Source organism: Aythya marila (genome assembly GCF_965140915.1).
Source record: "Aythya marila genome assembly, chromosome: Z".
Taxonomy (NCBI): domain Eukaryota; kingdom Metazoa; phylum Chordata; class Aves; order Anseriformes; family Anatidae; genus Aythya; species Aythya marila.
In genome coordinates, this window is record NC_139080.1 from 15,502,244 (window position 1) to 15,521,540 (window position 19,297).

Sequence of the window (19,297 nt, forward strand, 5' to 3'; positions counted from 1 at the left end):
GAACATGCATTTGATTGCAGGTATCCTGAATTCTGCACCACTGCTTTTGCCTGGTCGACATGCATTGAATGCAGGGTTGCTGGCTGCCAGCATTGGTGGAATGGTTCCATACATGATTGATCCTAGTTATACTACGGGAATTACTTGCCTAGGTTCAGTGTCAGCTCTCTCAGCCATAATGGTAAGTTGGGTAATTACAGAAGGCAAAGCAAATAACAAGCTTGTTTTTCATCTTCTCAAGTCTACTCTTAACAATTACATTTTACCATTCTGAGTCACTATCATCCTACACAGTGCCTATATGTTGACTTTTCAGTAGCAAGTTGAACTGACTTTCCTAAATCTAGCTGTAAAACAGAAATGTTCTGAAGAACTGGCATTGATACATCTAATTACTTTTTGCAGCTATGACTTAATGGAACCTTTCCATTTAAAAGACTTTTGGAAAGTTAATTCCTAAAAAAAAGCCATGGAACTGGTCAGTTGATTTTATGTGTAGAAATATGCAAATAAACACAGATCAGGACAATGGAGTGCCTTCCTCTCCTGCTCCTTGGTGTCTCTGACATAAAAAATACTTGGATTCTTTGTTAAGTAACTTAGTATTTATTTTTTTAATGCTTCAGGCAGACTGTCCTTTCTGCATGTTCTTTTTCGTCATAGCTTATACTGGAAGTATGCATTGTCTTTCCTTTTCCAGGGTGTCACTTTAACAGCAGCCATTGGAGGTGCTGACATGCCTGTAGTTATTACTGTCCTGAACAGTTATTCTGGATGGGCCTTGTGTGCTGAGGGTTTCCTACTGAACAACAACTTGCTGACTATTGTTGGTGCACTCATTGGCTCCTCTGGGGCCATCCTCTCTTACATCATGTGTGTGGTAAGTGAGCAGAAATTGTGCTTGTTTTCCAAGTACTGGAAAACCTTATTCAGAATGTTTGCTAGAAAGATTAGCAATCGGAAGACCAGACTTCAAAGTACTAGAAGCTAGAATTGTTAATTGAAGCTCCTGGACTTGATGTAAGTCATACGTCTTAATTTGGAGAGAGACCCACCTCAGAACTAAGGAAAGCCTTTGCATTGGACTTGCACATTTGGGGTTTGAATCTTAAATAGGTATGATTGCTCGTGCTCAACTGTCTTTTTAGTTATGTTACTTTGCAGTGTTGTTAAACTTTAAATTTAGTTTAAATTATCAGCAGGAGGAGATACTTTACATAGTGACTTCCTTTTTTAAAAAAAAGTTTGATTTGGTTAGAGAGTAATTTTTTTTTTTTTTTTTTTGTGTGTGGGACAGAGTGCTTGAAGTTTCTTCAGAAAATAGTTACTGTGAAGTACCACAGGGTGGCAGCAACCTTGCATAAGTTGATTGCTGATACTAATGTGTGTGTCAGAGCAACCTTGAGCTTTAACTCTTCATGTAATCATACTGTGCTATTAATAATAGACTTCCTTTTTTGGGGGATCATTTACTAAAAAGTCCTCTTTGTTTTCCTTTATCTCTCTTCTTTGTACTTTCCATGACAGAGACTTAAAAAAACAAAACAAAAAACAAACAAAAACCAAAAGCTGTTCACCTAAATTGGTGATATATATACAATCAGCAAGTTAGGCTGTATCAGTAGAAAGATGATGCTTATGAGGCAACAGAGTTGTGAAAAGTTTAAAGATCTGATCTCTTTAAAGATCAGATCCTTTAGGTTTGGTGAAAATACGATCTATTGGGTATATATTTCCCCACAGGCACAGTCTCTCTACAGCTTAATTTTTCTCTTACTGCCCCTTTTCTGTCTTTTACTGCTAGCTCCTTTCAGTACTTGGAATTTTGAGATACTTGCTGATGTTGTTTGGGGTTAATGTAGGTAAATAAGAAGCCTAGGGATTTAATTAACAGAACAGTTACGCAGTGACAGAGGGGTTTTTCCTCTGTGTATTTCTTAACACTCAGGAAGGTTAGTTTTTCAGATAATACTGAAGAAGTCTTGTGCTGTTTCACATAAGCTTAGACAATTAAAGTTGATCAGCCAGTAAAATTAAAATCAGTTTGTATAACTTCTGTACAATACACAGAATAACTTGTTTCTCTCCCAGCATTTTTCTTTTGTGCTTCGCTTCCTTTAATGGAAATCATTACTTCTAAAGCCTTGTTATAATCAAGGGATTCATTATCATTGCCTTCTTCAAGCTGGGTTTCAGGAAGAAAAAATGCTTCTGAGTTCCAGTGGTTCCAACAGAGGTCTCTTCTTCAGGGTGTTGTAACCTGTGCTAATGAAGCAGTGCAGTTTCTTCCTACCTTTTTTTAACCTCCAGTATGACTTCCATACAAAACAGGATATGTATTGGAACTCATCTAGTGCAGACGTGCAGGTATTTGTGGAAACAATGGCTGAAAGCTTCCTTTTACATTTCCAATTGCCTTTTTGTGATAAAACTGTAGCTTAATTATCCAAAACCTATCCAGATAATCCCTTACAGCTTTTACATGGGTTAATAAAACTGGCCAACATGTATTCAGATAATCCCTTAAAATTTTTCACTCATATTTTACTGACTGATTTTTCCAACCATTCTCCTTTTGTGCCTATTATTAGGGTGAGTTGAGGACAAAGTAACTTTCAAACAAAAAAGCAAAGGCCTGTACTGTTCACTCATCTTGTGGATTTTGGTTCTTTCAAAGCACTAATGCAACATGCCTTTTTACAGAACATTTGATTGTATTAACACTTCTTTCTCCCTGTTTTTTTCAGAGTGAATACTTGATGATTGCAATTATAGTATTAGAATCAGTATGCTTAGGGATGGGGAAGATGCTTCAGGTAGGAGAGGAACCATTAGCCGAGGTGATGAAACAGAGCAAGAAAAGGCACAGACTGTGTTAGTCTTACAGATTGTATGCTGCCTCCTCACATGTACTAGCTGTGCTGTTTATGGGGGCACAGTGAGCGTGTAAGGGATCAGGGATCAAGGGCTTGGTTTTACCTGGGCTGGAAGCCTCAGGCAGCGTCACCTGTATATGTATATGCAGCAGAAAGGGTTTTCTTCTGGTAATTGGGTTATCTTTGAATAACAGCAGTGATGAAGCTTGCTCTTTATTTGTGTATGTTTGTGGCAGTAAAGAGGGTGAAGGAGGCTGTGGAAGACAACATACTGTCCCTATGCTGGGTAGGTCTTAGCTGCTTTCGTTAATTTTATTTAATGAGGTCTTCACTCATTTTGAAGCCTTCTGTGGCTGTAGTTCTGAAGCCAGGCAAGGGTGCTACAATCTCATGCATGCTTTGTGTAGTTTCTCAGATTTCTAATACTTGAACATTTTTTTTTTTTTTTTTTTTACTTTGTCTTGGTCTTACTGTTGTCTTTTGGTTTAAGTAAGACTTGAAAGTGCTTAGCTTCTTGCAGACTTACAGTGTGCAATGTCTAAAAAATGTATTCTTCTGCCTAGACTGTTTACCAGATACAACTGCTATAACTTGTCTCTTCTCCTGTTTTAAAGTTTAGTGTTTTGATACACATCAAAGGCAGTGTGTTCTTAAAGGATAAAACTACTGCAGTCTGTACAAAAATGCAGATTTCACAAAACTTGCGTTTAGGCCCTACAGTGCGCCATCCTTACAGTATCTGTATCAGAATAAACAAAAGTTCTTCTAACATCTTTGCTGTGCTTATTTGCTAGATGCTGAATTTCACAGTGGCACATCTTCTCAGGCTATAGGAAAAAAACGTGGAGTTGCATGATATTAAATATCAGTGGAAAATGGACTTGGAAGCATACTTTTGTGTGGGTGTTTTCTTTCACTTGTATGTGTGTCTCTCCAGATCCATTCTTAAAATCTGCTGTGATTTATGAGCTAGCACAGCAGGTGAATGACACACATGTTTAATTAAAAAAGAAATTTATGCCTGTTCCTTCCCTGCTTCTGAAGTTTTGTTTATTGCTATTACAAGTTTTGCCTACTTCCAGATATTGCTTTGGGACCATGCTCACAAGGAGACATGCCAGTGAAAGCATTTAGCCAGTGGCTTTTCCTGGCTGTGTATCTACAGAGCCGAATTTTCAGGATGTGTTCTTCTCTTAAAGCTCCTAGTTTAAGATCTCTTGTTCCCCCTTGGTACTCTGCCAGTAAGTTAATGGCCCCCTTTAGTTCATTCAAATTTGTTTTCAATTAGCATTTGGTTAGTTTTGTGTGGCTGCTTAGCTTTGTCCTGTTCTTTTCTGTTGTGATCCTGTAGGAGCTTTGCTTCTGTACTACCTGTAAGAGCCATGTGGTTTCCATGCAGTAGTTCTGTGCTTACATCTTGAATTGCTCAAGAATTAGAGAAATACTTTGCAAAAATTATATGTATGTATATAAAATTTCTGTCATCAAATATGTATTTTTATACCTTCATTTTAATCACAGAAAGAGACCAACATTCGATGTAGCTGTCTTTTGTGTGTTTTGTGTTGTTCTTTGCCTTGGGAAAATGCTGTTTATCTGTCATTATCTGTGTAGTATTACGTGTTAGAAGCTATTGTTTGGCTATTATCGTTGTAATCTGTGTCTCTGTTTCAAGGAGCCTGTTTTAAGAACTTTGAGTAGTCAGCAGGCAAAACCAACAGATAAAGACTATTGTTAGGAAGGTTTTAATACTTCCAGACGTTTCCTTTGTGGATGTCTCCTCTGCTTTATTTTTCCATTTCATCTTATCTGATCAAAAACCTCTTGTCTTTCAGGCTATGAACCGTTCCCTTGCAAATGTGATTCTAGGGGGCTATGGCACCACATCAACAGCTGGTGGGAAGCCCATGGAAATTACTGGAACCCACACAGAAATCAATGTGGACAATGCAATTGAAATGATAAAGGAAGCTAATAGCATTATTATTACTCCAGGTAAGACACTCTTGACTTACAGAGCAAGATGTTGAGAGGATGTATTATTAAAACAAACACCCCAAAACAAAAAACTGCAGTGTTGTCTGGAGTTGTGAGAGATGCTTTTGTTCCCAGGTTAGTCATCATTCCTCTGTGTAATCACGTGTATGTCACTTCACTTTTCTGTGTGCGCATCTCTTCCCACTTTGTCCTATTTATGTAGTTTTTAAATTCATAAGGACAGAGGCTGTCTTTTGTAAACTATGCTTACAGTTAATTTTGTGTACAGTTGTTGTGATGTAAGTTTCCAAGGTACCATTGGTACCAGTAAGAAAATTAATAATAAGCTATCATTTACATTATTGAGAGTATTTGTGCTTATTAAATACTTGCTTAATTCTGCATTGTTTTTGTTGGAAAACCTGCAGGAAAACATCTAAATCTAAGATAGTATTCAACAAATACTGGAATTCACATAGGAAAAAACCTGAAAACCAAAACCATGAGTTCTGTTAAACTTATGTGTTGGCCATAGGTTCATACGGTTCAATAGTATATTTCCTGTTAGGAGAGATCAGATGAAGAGTGGTTGAAGATGTTCTCTTCAACTGAATGGCACTGTTGTGTTAAATCATGGAAATCATATTTTTTGCAATGGAATGGGAAGAATGCAAGAAACAAAGTTGTCCTTTTCTGATAGAGCAGGGAACACATTTCAGAGAAAGCAAAACAAGTTACTTTGTAGTTTGGCTGGTCAAACTACTATACTATTAGTGGTCAGGAGACCAAAAAGATGAGGTGAATTACATTCCTAGGGAGTGGTAGCCTGATCAGTATGTGAGTATCTGAGATACATGCATTCACATATGTTTGTGTATAAATATACAATTTTAATTATATATTAACTAAAACATATTTTTTATAGTATATGATATGAGTAGACAGCTGCTGTTTGTGTGGAAGGTATGCTTACTCCCTGTAACTATTCTATCTACACTGAAATAGGAAAACAACTTAAAACATTGGAATTCTTCTTTCAGGTTATGGTCTGTGTGCAGCAAAAGCTCAGTACCCTATAGCTGATCTTGTGAAGATGTTGAGAGAACAAGGGAAAAATGTCAGGTAAGTACTTCCTGTGATGAAAAGCATTATAGTTCTTTTCATTCCATTAAAATCCTCAGCAAGTGTGTGTTTTGGTTAATTTTTCTTTCAGCAATCATTCTTATGCTGGGCTCTATATTAGGAAATAATTTCCTAAGGGAATTCATCCCTGTGGTTGTGAAACTGTTGGGGAATAGCTGAAGGGCTGCAGTGGGAGTAGCGGAGGATCCTCAGAAGGAAATGTGGGTCTTCTGCAGTATGGAGACACTGCTTTCGCTTGTGTCAGTCTTATGTGAAGTGGAAGAGTAGATCGGGTAGAGTGGCCTGTGCACCAAGAATACAGGATTTATTTCTTTCGTTGGATAACTGACTTGAGTTAATGGTAGCAATGCTTACGATTACTCAGCAGCAGTAGTAAATAATAGCGACAGTAAAATCCAATTCTGACAGGCATGTTTAGATAGATGCCCTTCTTAAATTAAAAAAAAAAAAAAAAAAAAAGGAAGTCTGTCTTCTGTACTCTTCTGCTAACACTTTCTGTGCTCTGGGATAGCTAAAGATGGTCAGTGCATACTGTTAAAAAGTGTCTTGCAGATGCTTAAAGCCCCATGTTTGGACTAAAACGTGCTGCAGACAGTCCCTCAGTTATACATAGATATCCAGATTCCTCCAGAATCCTCATAGATCAATCCACGTGTTCTTACATTTGCAGCAGGACTTCCATAAGATATGCTGTCTGATTTTTCCCTTTGCCTGCTTCAAGGCTGTAGTGTCTCTTCTCACACCACAATTCTAAGGTTTCTACAGTCTCACTTGTTCACAAGGCAGCCAGTTAAACCAGGAAGGTGTATAAACTTCTATTACTATTTTAATGTAACCTGAACCTTCACAGAATTGCAGGATGGTTCGAGTCATAGACCTCTGGAGATTATCTAGTTCAAGCAATACACTTGTTAAAGGCAGAGTCAGCTTAGGTTGCAGGTTGCTTAGTATCTTGTCCAGTTGTGTTTGAGTGTTCAGTCTCCAGGGTTGGAGACTTAACAGCCTGTCTGGGAAAGAGTAAAACAATTTGTTTTTCTGAGGTGTAAATGGAATTCCTTGTATTTCAGTTCTTGACCATTGCCTCTTGTCCTTTCACTGGATAACAAAACCAGATTCTCCTCAGTGGTGTCTTTGCTCTTCTCTATTAGGTGCTTACACAGTGATATCACCCTGAGCCTTTTCTTCTCCAGGTTAAAAGATCCCAGCTTTCTCAGCCTTTCTCCCATGACAGATACTGTAATCCCTTAAGCATCTTAGATGTAGTTTTTTGTGTTCCTGTTAAGTTTTTGCAATTGCAAGTGACACTGTAATTAGAGTCTATTGAGTATTGCATGGAAGGATTACTGGAGGAGCACGTGGCCACTACCAGATTTTATTTATTTTACTTCATTCTGCTGCACTGCTGAGAGAGAATTCTTAGGTGCTAGTACTGGCCTCAAGTCCTTTTCTCCCTCAATTTTTTTTTTTTTTGTAGACCTTAGAGGTATTGAAAATACTGAATACTTAGAAAATACTGAAATACTTAGAGGCATTGAAAATACTGAAAAGCTAGCATCGTTCCTCCCTTCTTAATTGTTTGGGAAAGTATTTTCTAATTATGGTAACATAATATCTTAAAATTAGTCAAGGGTCAGCTTTCGTTTGAAACAAGATATTTGGACAGATGCTGGTTAGCCATACTCATTTTCTGCATTCCACGTGTTTATTTCATTTAGACGGTGACTCTCCTCTGGAATCTATACTCCAGCAATTAGTGGGATTTTTCGGTTTTGTTTTTCTTCTTTCACTATTTTTTCAAACTCATTGAAAAGCTGCATATAGGTCTTTGTAGTGTTTTACAGCATGCGTTGTGCTGTTGTACGTTTTAGCAACAGATATTTGTTAGTTTGTATCCAGCATTGCAATTCTGCGTATTAAATTGCTCTGCTGAGGTATTTTTGCTTGGATATGTGAAAAGTGAGATGCATGGTCATGTATCTACTTCCTGGAGCAGCTATCTTCACTCCTTATTTTTCCATGTTTAGCAAAAAGCTGAATGTGTGTCCAAATTGCATTAAAATTTTTGAAGACCTGTTAATTGTGCAACAAAAGAACCTAGATGAACCTTCTTGTCTGATGTGATGACAGTGTCATATGCTTTTGGTTTTCCTTTTAGAGCTTCTGTGTGGGGGAGCTTTTTTTTTTTTTTTTTTTTTTTTTTTTTTTTTTTTTTTTTGTAAGATTGTTGGTTTTGCCTTTTTATGGTGGCTTTGCAGGGGAGAAACATGAATGAATCCTTGAAATAACTGGCTTATACTTGACATGAGTTAATTTCAGGAAGGGATCACTGCAGTGGTTACCTAGCATTTTAATGAAATAAATCTGTATTTACAGTTTGTGGTAATTTAGTCCTTTCATCACTTTGCGGAGCTCCCACGGTGTTCATTGAGTACAGCTGCTGTCCCTCTGGTTTCAGTAGGGCTGGAGCGCCTCGGGACCCTAAGTATACTCACCATCCAGATGTAGTGACACTCTCACACATCCACTGTGGAAGAGTGCCAGCATGGACATACGATTGTCATCAATTTGTAATACCCATACTGTGCCAAGAAAAATTGCATCTGTCATATGGTCTTTTTTCCTTCATGGCTCATGACTGATCCAGAGACACTGTTGTTTTAAATAACTATGCTTATAGCCCTAGCATTCTCAGTGAAGAGCACAGATTGTATAAAATGATGTGTAACCTTTTATGACTAGGGCTTGAATTCACAATTACAGGAGAGTTTGAAATTTTATACTGCTGTAGCTATTAAATTGCTGACATAGCTAACATCACATCATCACTTACTTGAGATGGTATTGCAAGTAGATCACATCTTTAATGCATTAGTAGGATCACATACAAAACTGGATATTGCGGAGCCTCAATTATAGTGTTACCTAGTTATGGATGGCCAAAACAACAAAACGTTTTATAGTCTAAATCTCACAGTCTCCAGAATTCATTGGACTTGGGGGAAAAGGTGCTTGTTTTATGACTAGTTTTGTTTCTGCAAAGTTACAAGTGAGTAAATTGTGGGAAGTTCTCATGTTCACAAACTTCTTCAACTACATGCTGTGTTGATTCTAGGCCCATAGTTGTGAAATGCTGATTTCTTTTATATAATTGTATAATAATTCCATATATAGAGTATATAATTCTTCTGTAGTATTATAGTACAGTTAAAAATTATATGTATTCTCACATGTAGTTGGGTAATTGACAAGTTTCATGTCCATACCAAAATGCTGAGCTTCTGCCATAGCATCTCTTTCCTAAGACCTTTTCTGTCAGTGTGTTTTAATTTCCTGCATAGTACTATTGAGAAAAAATTCAATTCCAGGCTGAAAGGACTTCTAAAATTATGCTTTGTATGGACTTTAAAAAACTAACTAATAATTAAGGTATGATGGTTTTCTTTTCCCTCTCATAGTTGGGGAAAATACAGATCACTTCTTTAACACCCTTTTAGATTAGATGTTAAAATGCTGTATGTTTTTAAACCTAATATGTATAGGTAGATGTCTTGCAGGACTTTCATTTGTCTTCTGGTGCTGGACAATCTGAGTATTTTTAAACACATGGAAACACTTATGGGTTTCTTACATATTTGAAAATGTGACAGGATGGATTTAGTGTTGGATCTGTATTTTTGAATTCTTTTTACCTCTGGCTGTGCTCTAATCAAATGTATTTAAGGTTCTGTTTTTTTATTTAGTGGTGCTAAGTGTTTGTGATAGAACATGTGGATGGGTACCTCTTACATGTGTCTTTGTAACTTAACGAATAAAATCAATTTACTAAAATTACTTATTTAAATTTAAAAACATTGCTTTTTGTAATGCAAGAAAATCTGCTGGAATTGTAAAGCATAAGCAGTTAAGATGCTGTCCTAATCAACCTTTAGACATTGCATAACTCAGGTGTACATGAGAGAGATTACTGTCAAATTGCTGAATGGCAGCATTGTCTGTGTTAACACAAGTTTCTAGGAAACTGAAGTATGCTCACTAGGAAGAAACTAAGTGGGTATGCATACATCAGTTCTCTGTTTCTTGTAGTCAAATTAACTGGGTGAGCTCTGAGTCATTAATGCTGCAGACGGAGGGACAAATGATGTCTCACAGATCTGTTAGCTCAAGTGCTGTATCAGTGTAGCTAGAGAGAATGATCAAACCTTGCAGTACCTGATCTGCTTCTGCAAAGATGCAACTTGGCTGCATGATTCTCAGGGTGTATTCTTGGTATGTCAGTGATCAACGCATCAGCTCAGCTCTGGGTGACTTTCTTATGTCAGCTTGTGATGCTTTTTCAGACTTCCCTACTGTTGGGTTCTTGGGAGGTCTGTTGCACCGAACCAGGTCCATGCCATGGATCTTGCCGCTGCTGTGATAAACTCTCTCACCGGAATGGTTGGAAATACAGAGCCAGTACCAGCCTTCATTTAATATGTTAAATTAAGTAATTCAATTCGGCTTCAATTTAGCTAACCTGATTCCAGCAGATCCATTGAGCTTTGTCCCTTTCAAGTACTGTTTCTGGGGTGATCTGTTGCGTGAGGCATGTAATCAGACCTGAGCTAGCTATGTGCTTTGTGTATAATGTGCGATCGGAGCATTATATTGTGATACTTTGAAGCCATGCGGCGCTGCAGGTGATAATATGTCAGGATTTAAGCTGCGTGCTGTCTGAATGGTGCAGTCCTCTGTTCATCTAGATTTTGTTTGTTGCCTCCTGTTACCTTGAATAACAGATTGTTGTCTGTACTAGAAATAAAGGAATCCTGTGTCAAAGGATAAGTAAAGTGAATGAATGGCTGATGGTGGGCGGTGAGAGAGGATGAGGCATAACTCTTGGGCAAATTATTCTCTGTATATACAGCTTCTAAAATGTTGACCAAGCTAAATCAGGCACCAGCCAGATGTTACATACTTTAATCACTCTGTCCGGCTTTGGCATAATGGCAGGAATCCTTTTTTATGTGATGAAGTGATCTTGAAACACTTTTGCATTGGGTTAGGTATGTTAGCTCTTTCAGTATTAATTACAAGAATGTTATCTAGCCAGTTGTAATAAAGAGAGATGCTGACTTAAACTGTAGAAAATGGGATTTCGATCTTGAGTTTTTCAGTAATTTCAGTGCAATAGTGATGAATTTAAATGCTTTCTGTGCTAGAAAGAGCTGTCCCAGATATGCCATATGTGTGTGAGAGGTTTTAGATCTTTAGTATAAATTTAAAGGAAAATGTTGCTTTCTGTTACTTTGAAGCTTTTCTTGTATGCCCTCATTTTTTCATTGTGCTGTGTTGTCTTTCTTGAAGCTAAAAAGCTATCCGAAAGAGGCTGAAAAAAAGCTGTATATTCTTGCCTGGTACCCATACTGTTAGGTGTGAAGTCTGTCAGTAGCACAGAGGTGTGTGCTAACTTCAGTGTATCTGACAACTGGCACGATAAGCAGGTCCCATGTTATACAGTCTGAGTCAGGGCTGAGATAGAAAATTCCTGGTAGGCCTGTGTTTCCATGAACTACCAGAATAAAGTTTCAAGTCAGCCACAACATGATTTTGCATCTTTATTTTGGGTAAAGTACGTGTAGACCGAAAACTTAATGCCAGATACACAGAAAATCAAGAGTGTGAGATTCTGCTCTGATTACAAGAAAAAATAGCTAGGGGAGTTTTTATGTGACTTTATATGAAAAGCATATTAAAGAAACTTAGCAATTTTTCCACTTCAAAACATTTTCCTTACAACATATCTCTTTTTTAAAGTCATTCATGTTTTAAATTTTTAAATACGAATGTGATTCATGTTTTGAACATCTGGGAGAGCACATGTGACAAATTGTTTCTGCTGTAGAGCACGTAGCTCTGAAGAACTGCTGCTGCTTTGAGTCAGGAGCAAGATATGTGGCTTTTGTTGGGCATGCTGTTGAGCCATCAAGGATTTTAGCTATCTCTTTTTTTGTGCTTACCTGAATTCTGCTTTCAGTTGGACTAGGTAATTTTACTCCAGCTGTGTGTATATCTTGGGAAATTACAGAAGCCTTTAGATAAGCATATATTTTTAATGATTCTTTTTGACATGCTTGCATGTCGATTTTCAAGGGGTACTGGCTGTTACTGTCATATTTGGTTAACAGGCTCTCAGAAACAGATTTCTGGGAGTAATTTCAATATTTGTCCAAAAAGCTTTTGTATGAGCAGCTTTTTCAAACTTTCTGAATACACAGTGTGTGGTTTCAAACAGTCTGTCAGAAGATTTCAACTGCTGATCGTTCATGCCATAACTCTTCCTGAATGAAGATTATTTGTCCCTTTCTTTTCTCGTTTTTCTCTGCCTGTTGCCAGGAATGGTGAAGCCAAAGGTGAAATTCATTCTCTTGGCAGCTTAAATTTTGGCTTTCCAGCTCATGAAATAAGATTGTATATGTATATAATACTTAATAGAAACCTCACGAGTATTTTGTTTTGTGTATTGCCAAAGCAGCTTTGGTCACAAAGAAGCTCAAATCATTTTATTAGAAACAAAAGAGAATTTTGTTGGAAAATCTGTTTTCATTGCCAGAGGAGTGATGGTTTTTCTAGAGTATACTTCAGAATAAAAGTTCTCCTAGGGTACTAAAAGCGTTTGAATTTGGTACAGTTTAGGACTAGCTGCATGTCTTACGCATGGCTTATATTACTGACAGATTGGTTGAAACATAAACTGTTAATGTTTTGTCCTGTGTATTTGCAGTCCTTTCTCTGATTCTAGGTATTATCCTTCGCATCAGGATCTCAAACGTTTGCTAGCTGAATACACTCTGTTCTATTAATTTATTTGAAATGTTCCTTTTAAAGCTGACTTTTAAAGCTGACTCTTTGACCTGGAGCTTAAAGCTACAGTGTATCTAGCATTATGTGGATTAATCATATGTCCTTAATTTTGTTTCTGGATTTTCAGTTGTCTCATCTTTGCATTGTGTTAATGCTGTGTTGCTGATGGAGCATTCAGTTGCCCTTTTAAGGATGTATTTGTACTCTGACTTGTGGACCCTCAGTCATGTGGTATCCACTTCCATCTCTGTGGAGTTGAAAATAGAAATATGTGGCAATCCCTCAGACATGGCAAGCTGATTTATCAGTCTTTCATTTCTTTCTGAGGAATTCTGTCTGAAGTCCTTTTATTGCATTCCTGACTCACTTGGATTTCTGTTCTGAAATTTTTCTTTAGAAATCCAAGATTTTACAGTTTTCTCCTGGGTGTTTTCTGTCTATTCCAGAATACATGCATGCTTCTGTATTAAACATTTAGCTTCATCTATATACAACATTCATCCCAGACATTTCTGCTGTGCTTGAGTCAGCATTATGCTTGATTGCTCTGGAACTGGAAAGGTAGAAAGTGCAGATCGCGTCTGCTGTCACACACTTAGTTTATTTAGGGACAGTAAATGAGTAGAAGTATATACTCTGCCCACAAGAAATAGATTTGCTTCTAACAAAAACATCTGTGGGATTTGCAGCTTAACCAGTGTAACACCTCTGTTCTGAGTTTTGTCAGTTCAGTAGTCTTACATGCTTTAACGTCCCCCCTGCCGCTCTGTGCATCTGTCTGAATATTTAGTAACTCACAAACAATGTGTTTTCCTATATATTGGTTTTAAGCTGTTCAGAAAACATTTCTCAAATCGTTATGCTTAAGCTGGTAGAGCTGCTTAACTTCTTGTTTCCCCTCCTTTTTTTTTTCCCTTCCCAAGATGAATCATGAGAAGAAAGTGGCATGTTACCCAAATTCAGCAAGGTGTTGTCTTGTGCATAGAGTCCCTGTTATGTTTCCTGTTGGACTGCAGCGTTAGGCTACTGATCATTAGGCATGCTCTAGAGATACCTGATTCAGTAAGTCATTTGCCAAGCACATTTCTAGGTGTAGGAATGCTCTTATTTCAGGAAGACTGCACAGTCTTTCAGACTTTTCATGAAGAGTGTTGTATTTTGGCTTGTTCACTTTGTGATGCTTTCACTTTTCAGTAATGTAAGGGACATGCAAACAATGTCAAGGGTTGTTTTTGCACAAAGCAGGGTTCATAAAGAATCAAAGAGGTCAGTCACAAGTTTTTAAATATGGTACATCTTGGAAGGTGGATGTGAATGCTTGTTGTGTGAGCTCAGGCTGGTGGCTGTAGCTAATAAATGGTAAAATAGACCTATTACTTTCAAAAGTAATTGAAGAAAACCCACCAAGTTTGTTTTTATAAGCTGCTGCTGGGTGGAAGATTAACATTCTTGTTCCATCCTGCAGTGATGTGTTTCCCAGCATTTGTGACCACTAGTTGCTTCTGCGTTGTTGCTAGAAGTGTGTGTGGCATTGTCAGTGCAGCAGGCTCTCCAAAGCTGCTCTTCTTGCAGGTGCAATGAGTTTCTTAGAGTCTTATGACAGAAGGGTTGAAAATGATCTTCTAGCCTCTTCAGATTTACTGGAAACTCAGCAGATTCTTTTTGCATATCTGTTGTGGAAGTTACATTTCTAATTTTCCTGAAAAGGAACAACAGCTGTCTAGGTGAAGAGTCAAATCAGTGGGCCTTGTTCCCACTCCCACCCATTTAGTTCCCTGCTATCCTTGAAAACTAGTATTTTTAAGGTTTAACCGTTTCCTTTTATTAATTCACATGCACTTACACTCGAAGAACTTCTTGGCCTTTGAAGTCAAAGGTGGCAATTTTATTATGTAAAACAGAGTGGTCACTACTTACTAATAGAACTGGACTTACTTTTCTTTTAGGTTTGGTATTCACCCTGTGGCTGGCCGTATGCCTGGCCAGCTGAATGTACTCCTAGCAGAAGCTGGTGTTCCCTACGATATTGTTCTGGAAATGGACGAGATCAATGAAGACTTCCCAGGTTACCATGCAAGATAGGAGCTTCTAATAGATTTCATTTGTTCTTGCCAATTTTCATGTGATTGTTTTTATGTTGCACAAAGATCTTAAAAATAGAAAAAAGTCACTCAGTGAGCAGAGGTCTTTCGTTTGCAACCTGTCTGGTTTCGCAGCTGGTGGCAAGTAAGTGTAGAGGAATACAAAGAATAGCCCGACTCAAAAGCAGAAAACTGAGTACCGATAGGTAAAGCAAAGATCAGTGTTGAATGGAGGAGTACAGAAAAAGAGTAGGCATTGAAGGGGGAGGGATAAATAGGCTCGTGGAACTTATATCCTCCAGAACTAAGAGAATAGTTTTATTTTGTTTTTCTTGCTTGTGGATGTGAGAAAACGCTATGTCTTTTTTTTTTTTTTTTTTTTTCTTTTTTCTTTTTTTCTTTTTTATTATTTATTCCCCTCTGTGTTACTGCTCCATACAGGAAAACTGCAGCTACCTTTTTAGGTCAGATGCTGTGGATGATTTGATCCTGTCATATCTTGCAAGTCAGAATAGTGATGCATAGAAAATTTGATGTATTAAAGCTTTAATTAAAAATCAGGAAGTCGCTGGTAAAAGATTTTTCAGAAGAACATTTAAAGGAAAAGCCAGGCACAAAGAAACCTGAAAGTGCTGGTACTATGTATGTATGAAGTCACATTGAAGGATTTAACTTTGCATGGCAGAATCATCTAATGAACTTGTTAGAGTGGGTTTCTGGATTCTTACAGGCTTGCTGGGGGTAGTTGGTAGCACACTTGGGCTCTCACATGTAACTTGCCTGATTAAGTTTGTAAAATACTTGTGAATGGAGTCCTCGTAAATGTTTGTAGAATACTTACCACAGTGGGTTCTTCTGCCTCTAAAGATCAGATTTGTCACAAACATGTACGCCAGTGCCTCAGTGCTCAGGTTTCACGTAATTTTTTTTCTCATTTTTGTTTTCTTTCTCTTGCTGCAGATACTGACTTGGTCCTTGTAATTGGTGCGAATGATACAGTTAATTCAGCAGCTCAGGAAGATCCAAACTCGATCATAGCTGGAATGCCAGTTCTTGAGGTCTGGAAGTCCAAACAGGTGAGATTAACTGGATTGTGTCAGCATCTGCCTACCTATAGAGAGTATGCTTTTAAAAATATGGTTTATAGGAGAAGCTAACAAGATCTTCTTTATATTCTATTTTCTATAAGAAGCTTTTCTAACAGATGTTCAACAAAACAGTCAATAGTCTGCAAATATGATGCAGTGCTCATAATTCTATAATTATTGGTGAGTGCTTTAGAGAGACTGATGACTTCAGTCAAAAAAAACGTGATGAACGTACTTTATTCACAAATGTGAGTGAAGTAAAATGGTTTTGTCTTCTGTATTTGAGCAAGGGTGATGTCTGTATTTTCCTGTATCAAACATGAGCTCTTTATATGCAGGTCATTGTAATGAAGAGGTCTTTGGGAGTCGGTTATGCAGCTGTGGACAATCCGATCTTCTACAAACCCAATACTGCCATGTTGTTGGGAGATGCTAAGAAGACTTGTGATGCCCTGCAGGCCAAAGTCAGGGAATCATATCAAAGCTAAATACTGATTTATGTTCAACTCATAATTGCAACTACAGTTTTGTCACAGAGGTCATGGAAAACGAGTTAGAAGAATTTCTTACTGTCAAAATTCAGTCAGCATTTGCAGAACACAGCATTGACTCCTAGGAGATGTAGTTGAGTCAGGGATTTAAGTTGTTATGAAAGAATAGGCACATTAGCTCTTCACACTAAACCTCCTATGAGACAATGCATTAGAATATGAAAGTCTGCTTTTTAAGGTTAGCATTGAGTTGTTGGAAGCAGGAAGTAATTACTCTTTGTCATCTTTAAATGGTTATTGGCTTCCTCTTTCCAACTGTCTATACTTCTGTCATGGAAATTCACTAAAAATTACTGTGCCAAAATTGTATTCTGTCTTATCATCAAAGCTGTTCTTTGGCCAGTATGAACAAAAATAACTGTTTATTTCATCAAAATATAAAGCAAAATTACAAACAGCTGTGAACAGATACAAATGAGCGCTTGCATGATTTGAGACTCTAAACATAATAGTATATTAAATCTCTATAAAAAATGGAACTCTTCCTTTTGGGGATATATGGATGCTGTGGATGAGGAACGTTTTAGGAAAATTACTTTCCTTTAAAATACAGTTCCACATTTTCGTAGTGTCCACTTATGTAAAATGAAACATGGGATTTCAGGGACCTACCAAGTGATCTTCAAGCCTGACAAGGAAATGTACACCTGTACTGCTTAACCATTTTCAGCAGCTGCTAGATTATCCATCTTTTCCAGTTGTTGCATTTTTAAATTTTATATAAAAAAAGGTCCAGTTCTGCACAGAACATGCTGCATAGATGTTCTGTTCACAGAATCTGGACCACAGTGTTTCAGTTTTTATTCACTTAAGACTTCTAAATGTATTTGCTACTCTAAATTTTAGTGATGCTTTCTTAATCAACATTTTTGTGATGCTGGAAAAGGCACTTTTGAACATATTTAAGATGCTGGAGTTTATTAGAATTTTTCTAAATAAGCTATTGTTTGGACAGCACAGAAACATACCAAACTTAAAATCCAATGTTTTGATTATTTGACTTCTCCCTAATCCAATTGAAAGCACTGTTTAAATTCCCACAATAAGTTCAGCAAAGAATTAAATTATGACATAGATTGCTCTTTTATTTTTATTATGTTAAGTGTACTTGAGTGGAACTCAAATATTTGCCTAATAAAACAAATTTATCATGTTTGCATAATGATGTAGCAACTGTCCGTGGTGACAAAGGCTGTAAACAAATAGTTGTACTTGTGTTAAAAAGCATTAATATCTGGGAAAGTCAAACTGCTATCAAATAAGTCTTGAAATTAATCCATCTTGACTGACAGAACAAATGTTATTTTTTTTTTATTACACCATGTATTGAGACTTCGTATAAAATATAGTATTTCCACGTAGCTACCTCTGTTTTTATGTGAAGATCACTTAAAATGCAGACTTTGAACAGGTAATGCATTAGAAATGTAACAGAATATGAAAGCTACCCTTTTTGCAAATCTCCTGTATATAATTTGAAAACAAAAATTACCACATAAGCATTAATGTGTTGTATACTGCAGGAAAATACTTGAAATTAATTTGTAATTTAAAACATCGTGGCAGCTATGTATAAAGGTAGCATGAATGACCACTTTAATTTCATTGTATTCAACTTTTCTTTTAGGTCTGCAAAAAAGAAAAAAAAGTGAAATGTGAGAAAGGGGAGAGTTAAGAAATGATCCCCTCTCTCCCTCACAACCAGGTAAAAAAGGGATTTGAAGGGATATAACATCCTAAAGCATTAATTTTTGTTTTGTCAAACTTCGGGTATCTAACTGTAGTATGCAACATGTCTTTGCTTTTAAGTACTTAATATCAGACTTAGATTTTCTTTAAAAAAACAAAAAACGATGGGAAGACTTTTTTTTTTTCCTTTGATGACAAAATGTACAGTTGGATCAGAGGTACCAGTGTTATCTTTAAAACTGTGCTTTACCATGGAACACCAGGTAATTGTTGAAGTGCTAATAAAAAGTCAGTTATTTTTCTTTATTGATAACTGTCTCTTTTCTCACCTGTTGCGTTTCCTGATTACGCAAGTAATCTGAGGTTCTTTCTGAGAGTTAGAATATCCACCCAACGATGTTGAGATTGAAGCGTATAGTGAAAAGGAATAATAGTGAAACATGCTTTTGCCGCCTTTTTTAAATTTGGATTTTTCTTGAAATATGTCTGAGGTATGAATGACATCATCTGGCTTTAGAAACTTGTCTGTAACCTATTCTAGTAAGAAGAGGCTTAGACAACTCTAGAAGAGGCTTAGACAACTTTAGGCAACACATTGACATCAACTGCTCTATTGCCTTAAAGAAAACCTGAAAAACTGGCTTGGCTGAGTGCCTCATTTTCCATTGGCTGAAGTGCAAGATGAATCTAATACAATTCCGTTCTTATTTCTACAAGATGGTCAAGCTGGTTGTTGTGGTGATTTAAGCATCTACCTTCAAAGTGAGTGATAAATGGATAATGTTAGCCATCTAATAGTCTGTTCAGCTGTATAGTTACACAAGTCTGACATGTAGCTCTCATGCTTTCTTCAAGCTTTGGTCAAGCTGAGACTTGAGGCCTTTGAGGCTGTGGTCTAGGGTTGATTCATGAGATAATCTCTCCCCTTGATTGAGTAGCCCACCTAGGGAGCACGTACCCATACTGTAGATTTGCAGTCTGACAAATAATAAAGCTATGACCTATGTCCTTTCCTTAATCTGACTGCTAGTTTGAAGATTTTACTCTATCCT

At 37.2% G+C, this 19,297-nt stretch overlaps 1 protein-coding gene across 2 annotated transcripts in view; it reads left to right on the plus strand.

Annotated features, from left to right (window-relative positions):
- NNT (nicotinamide nucleotide transhydrogenase) overlaps positions 1-18,551 on the plus strand; it is a 43,190-nt gene extending 24,639 nt beyond the window's left edge. For both annotated transcript variants that reach the window (XM_082783746.1, XM_082783747.1), the window contains exons 16-22: positions 21-181; positions 701-880; positions 4,712-4,871; positions 5,894-5,975; positions 14,783-14,901; positions 15,878-15,993; positions 16,344-18,551. In XM_082783746.1, the coding sequence (XP_082639872.1) occupies positions 21-181; positions 701-880; positions 4,712-4,871; positions 5,894-5,975; positions 14,783-14,901; positions 15,878-15,993; positions 16,344-16,493 (968 nt within the window). In that variant the 3' untranslated portion in view covers positions 16,494-18,551. The remainder of the gene's footprint in view (positions 1-20; positions 182-700; positions 881-4,711; positions 4,872-5,893; positions 5,976-14,782; positions 14,902-15,877; positions 15,994-16,343) is intronic.
- The last annotated feature ends 746 nt before the right edge of the window (positions 18,552-19,297 follow it).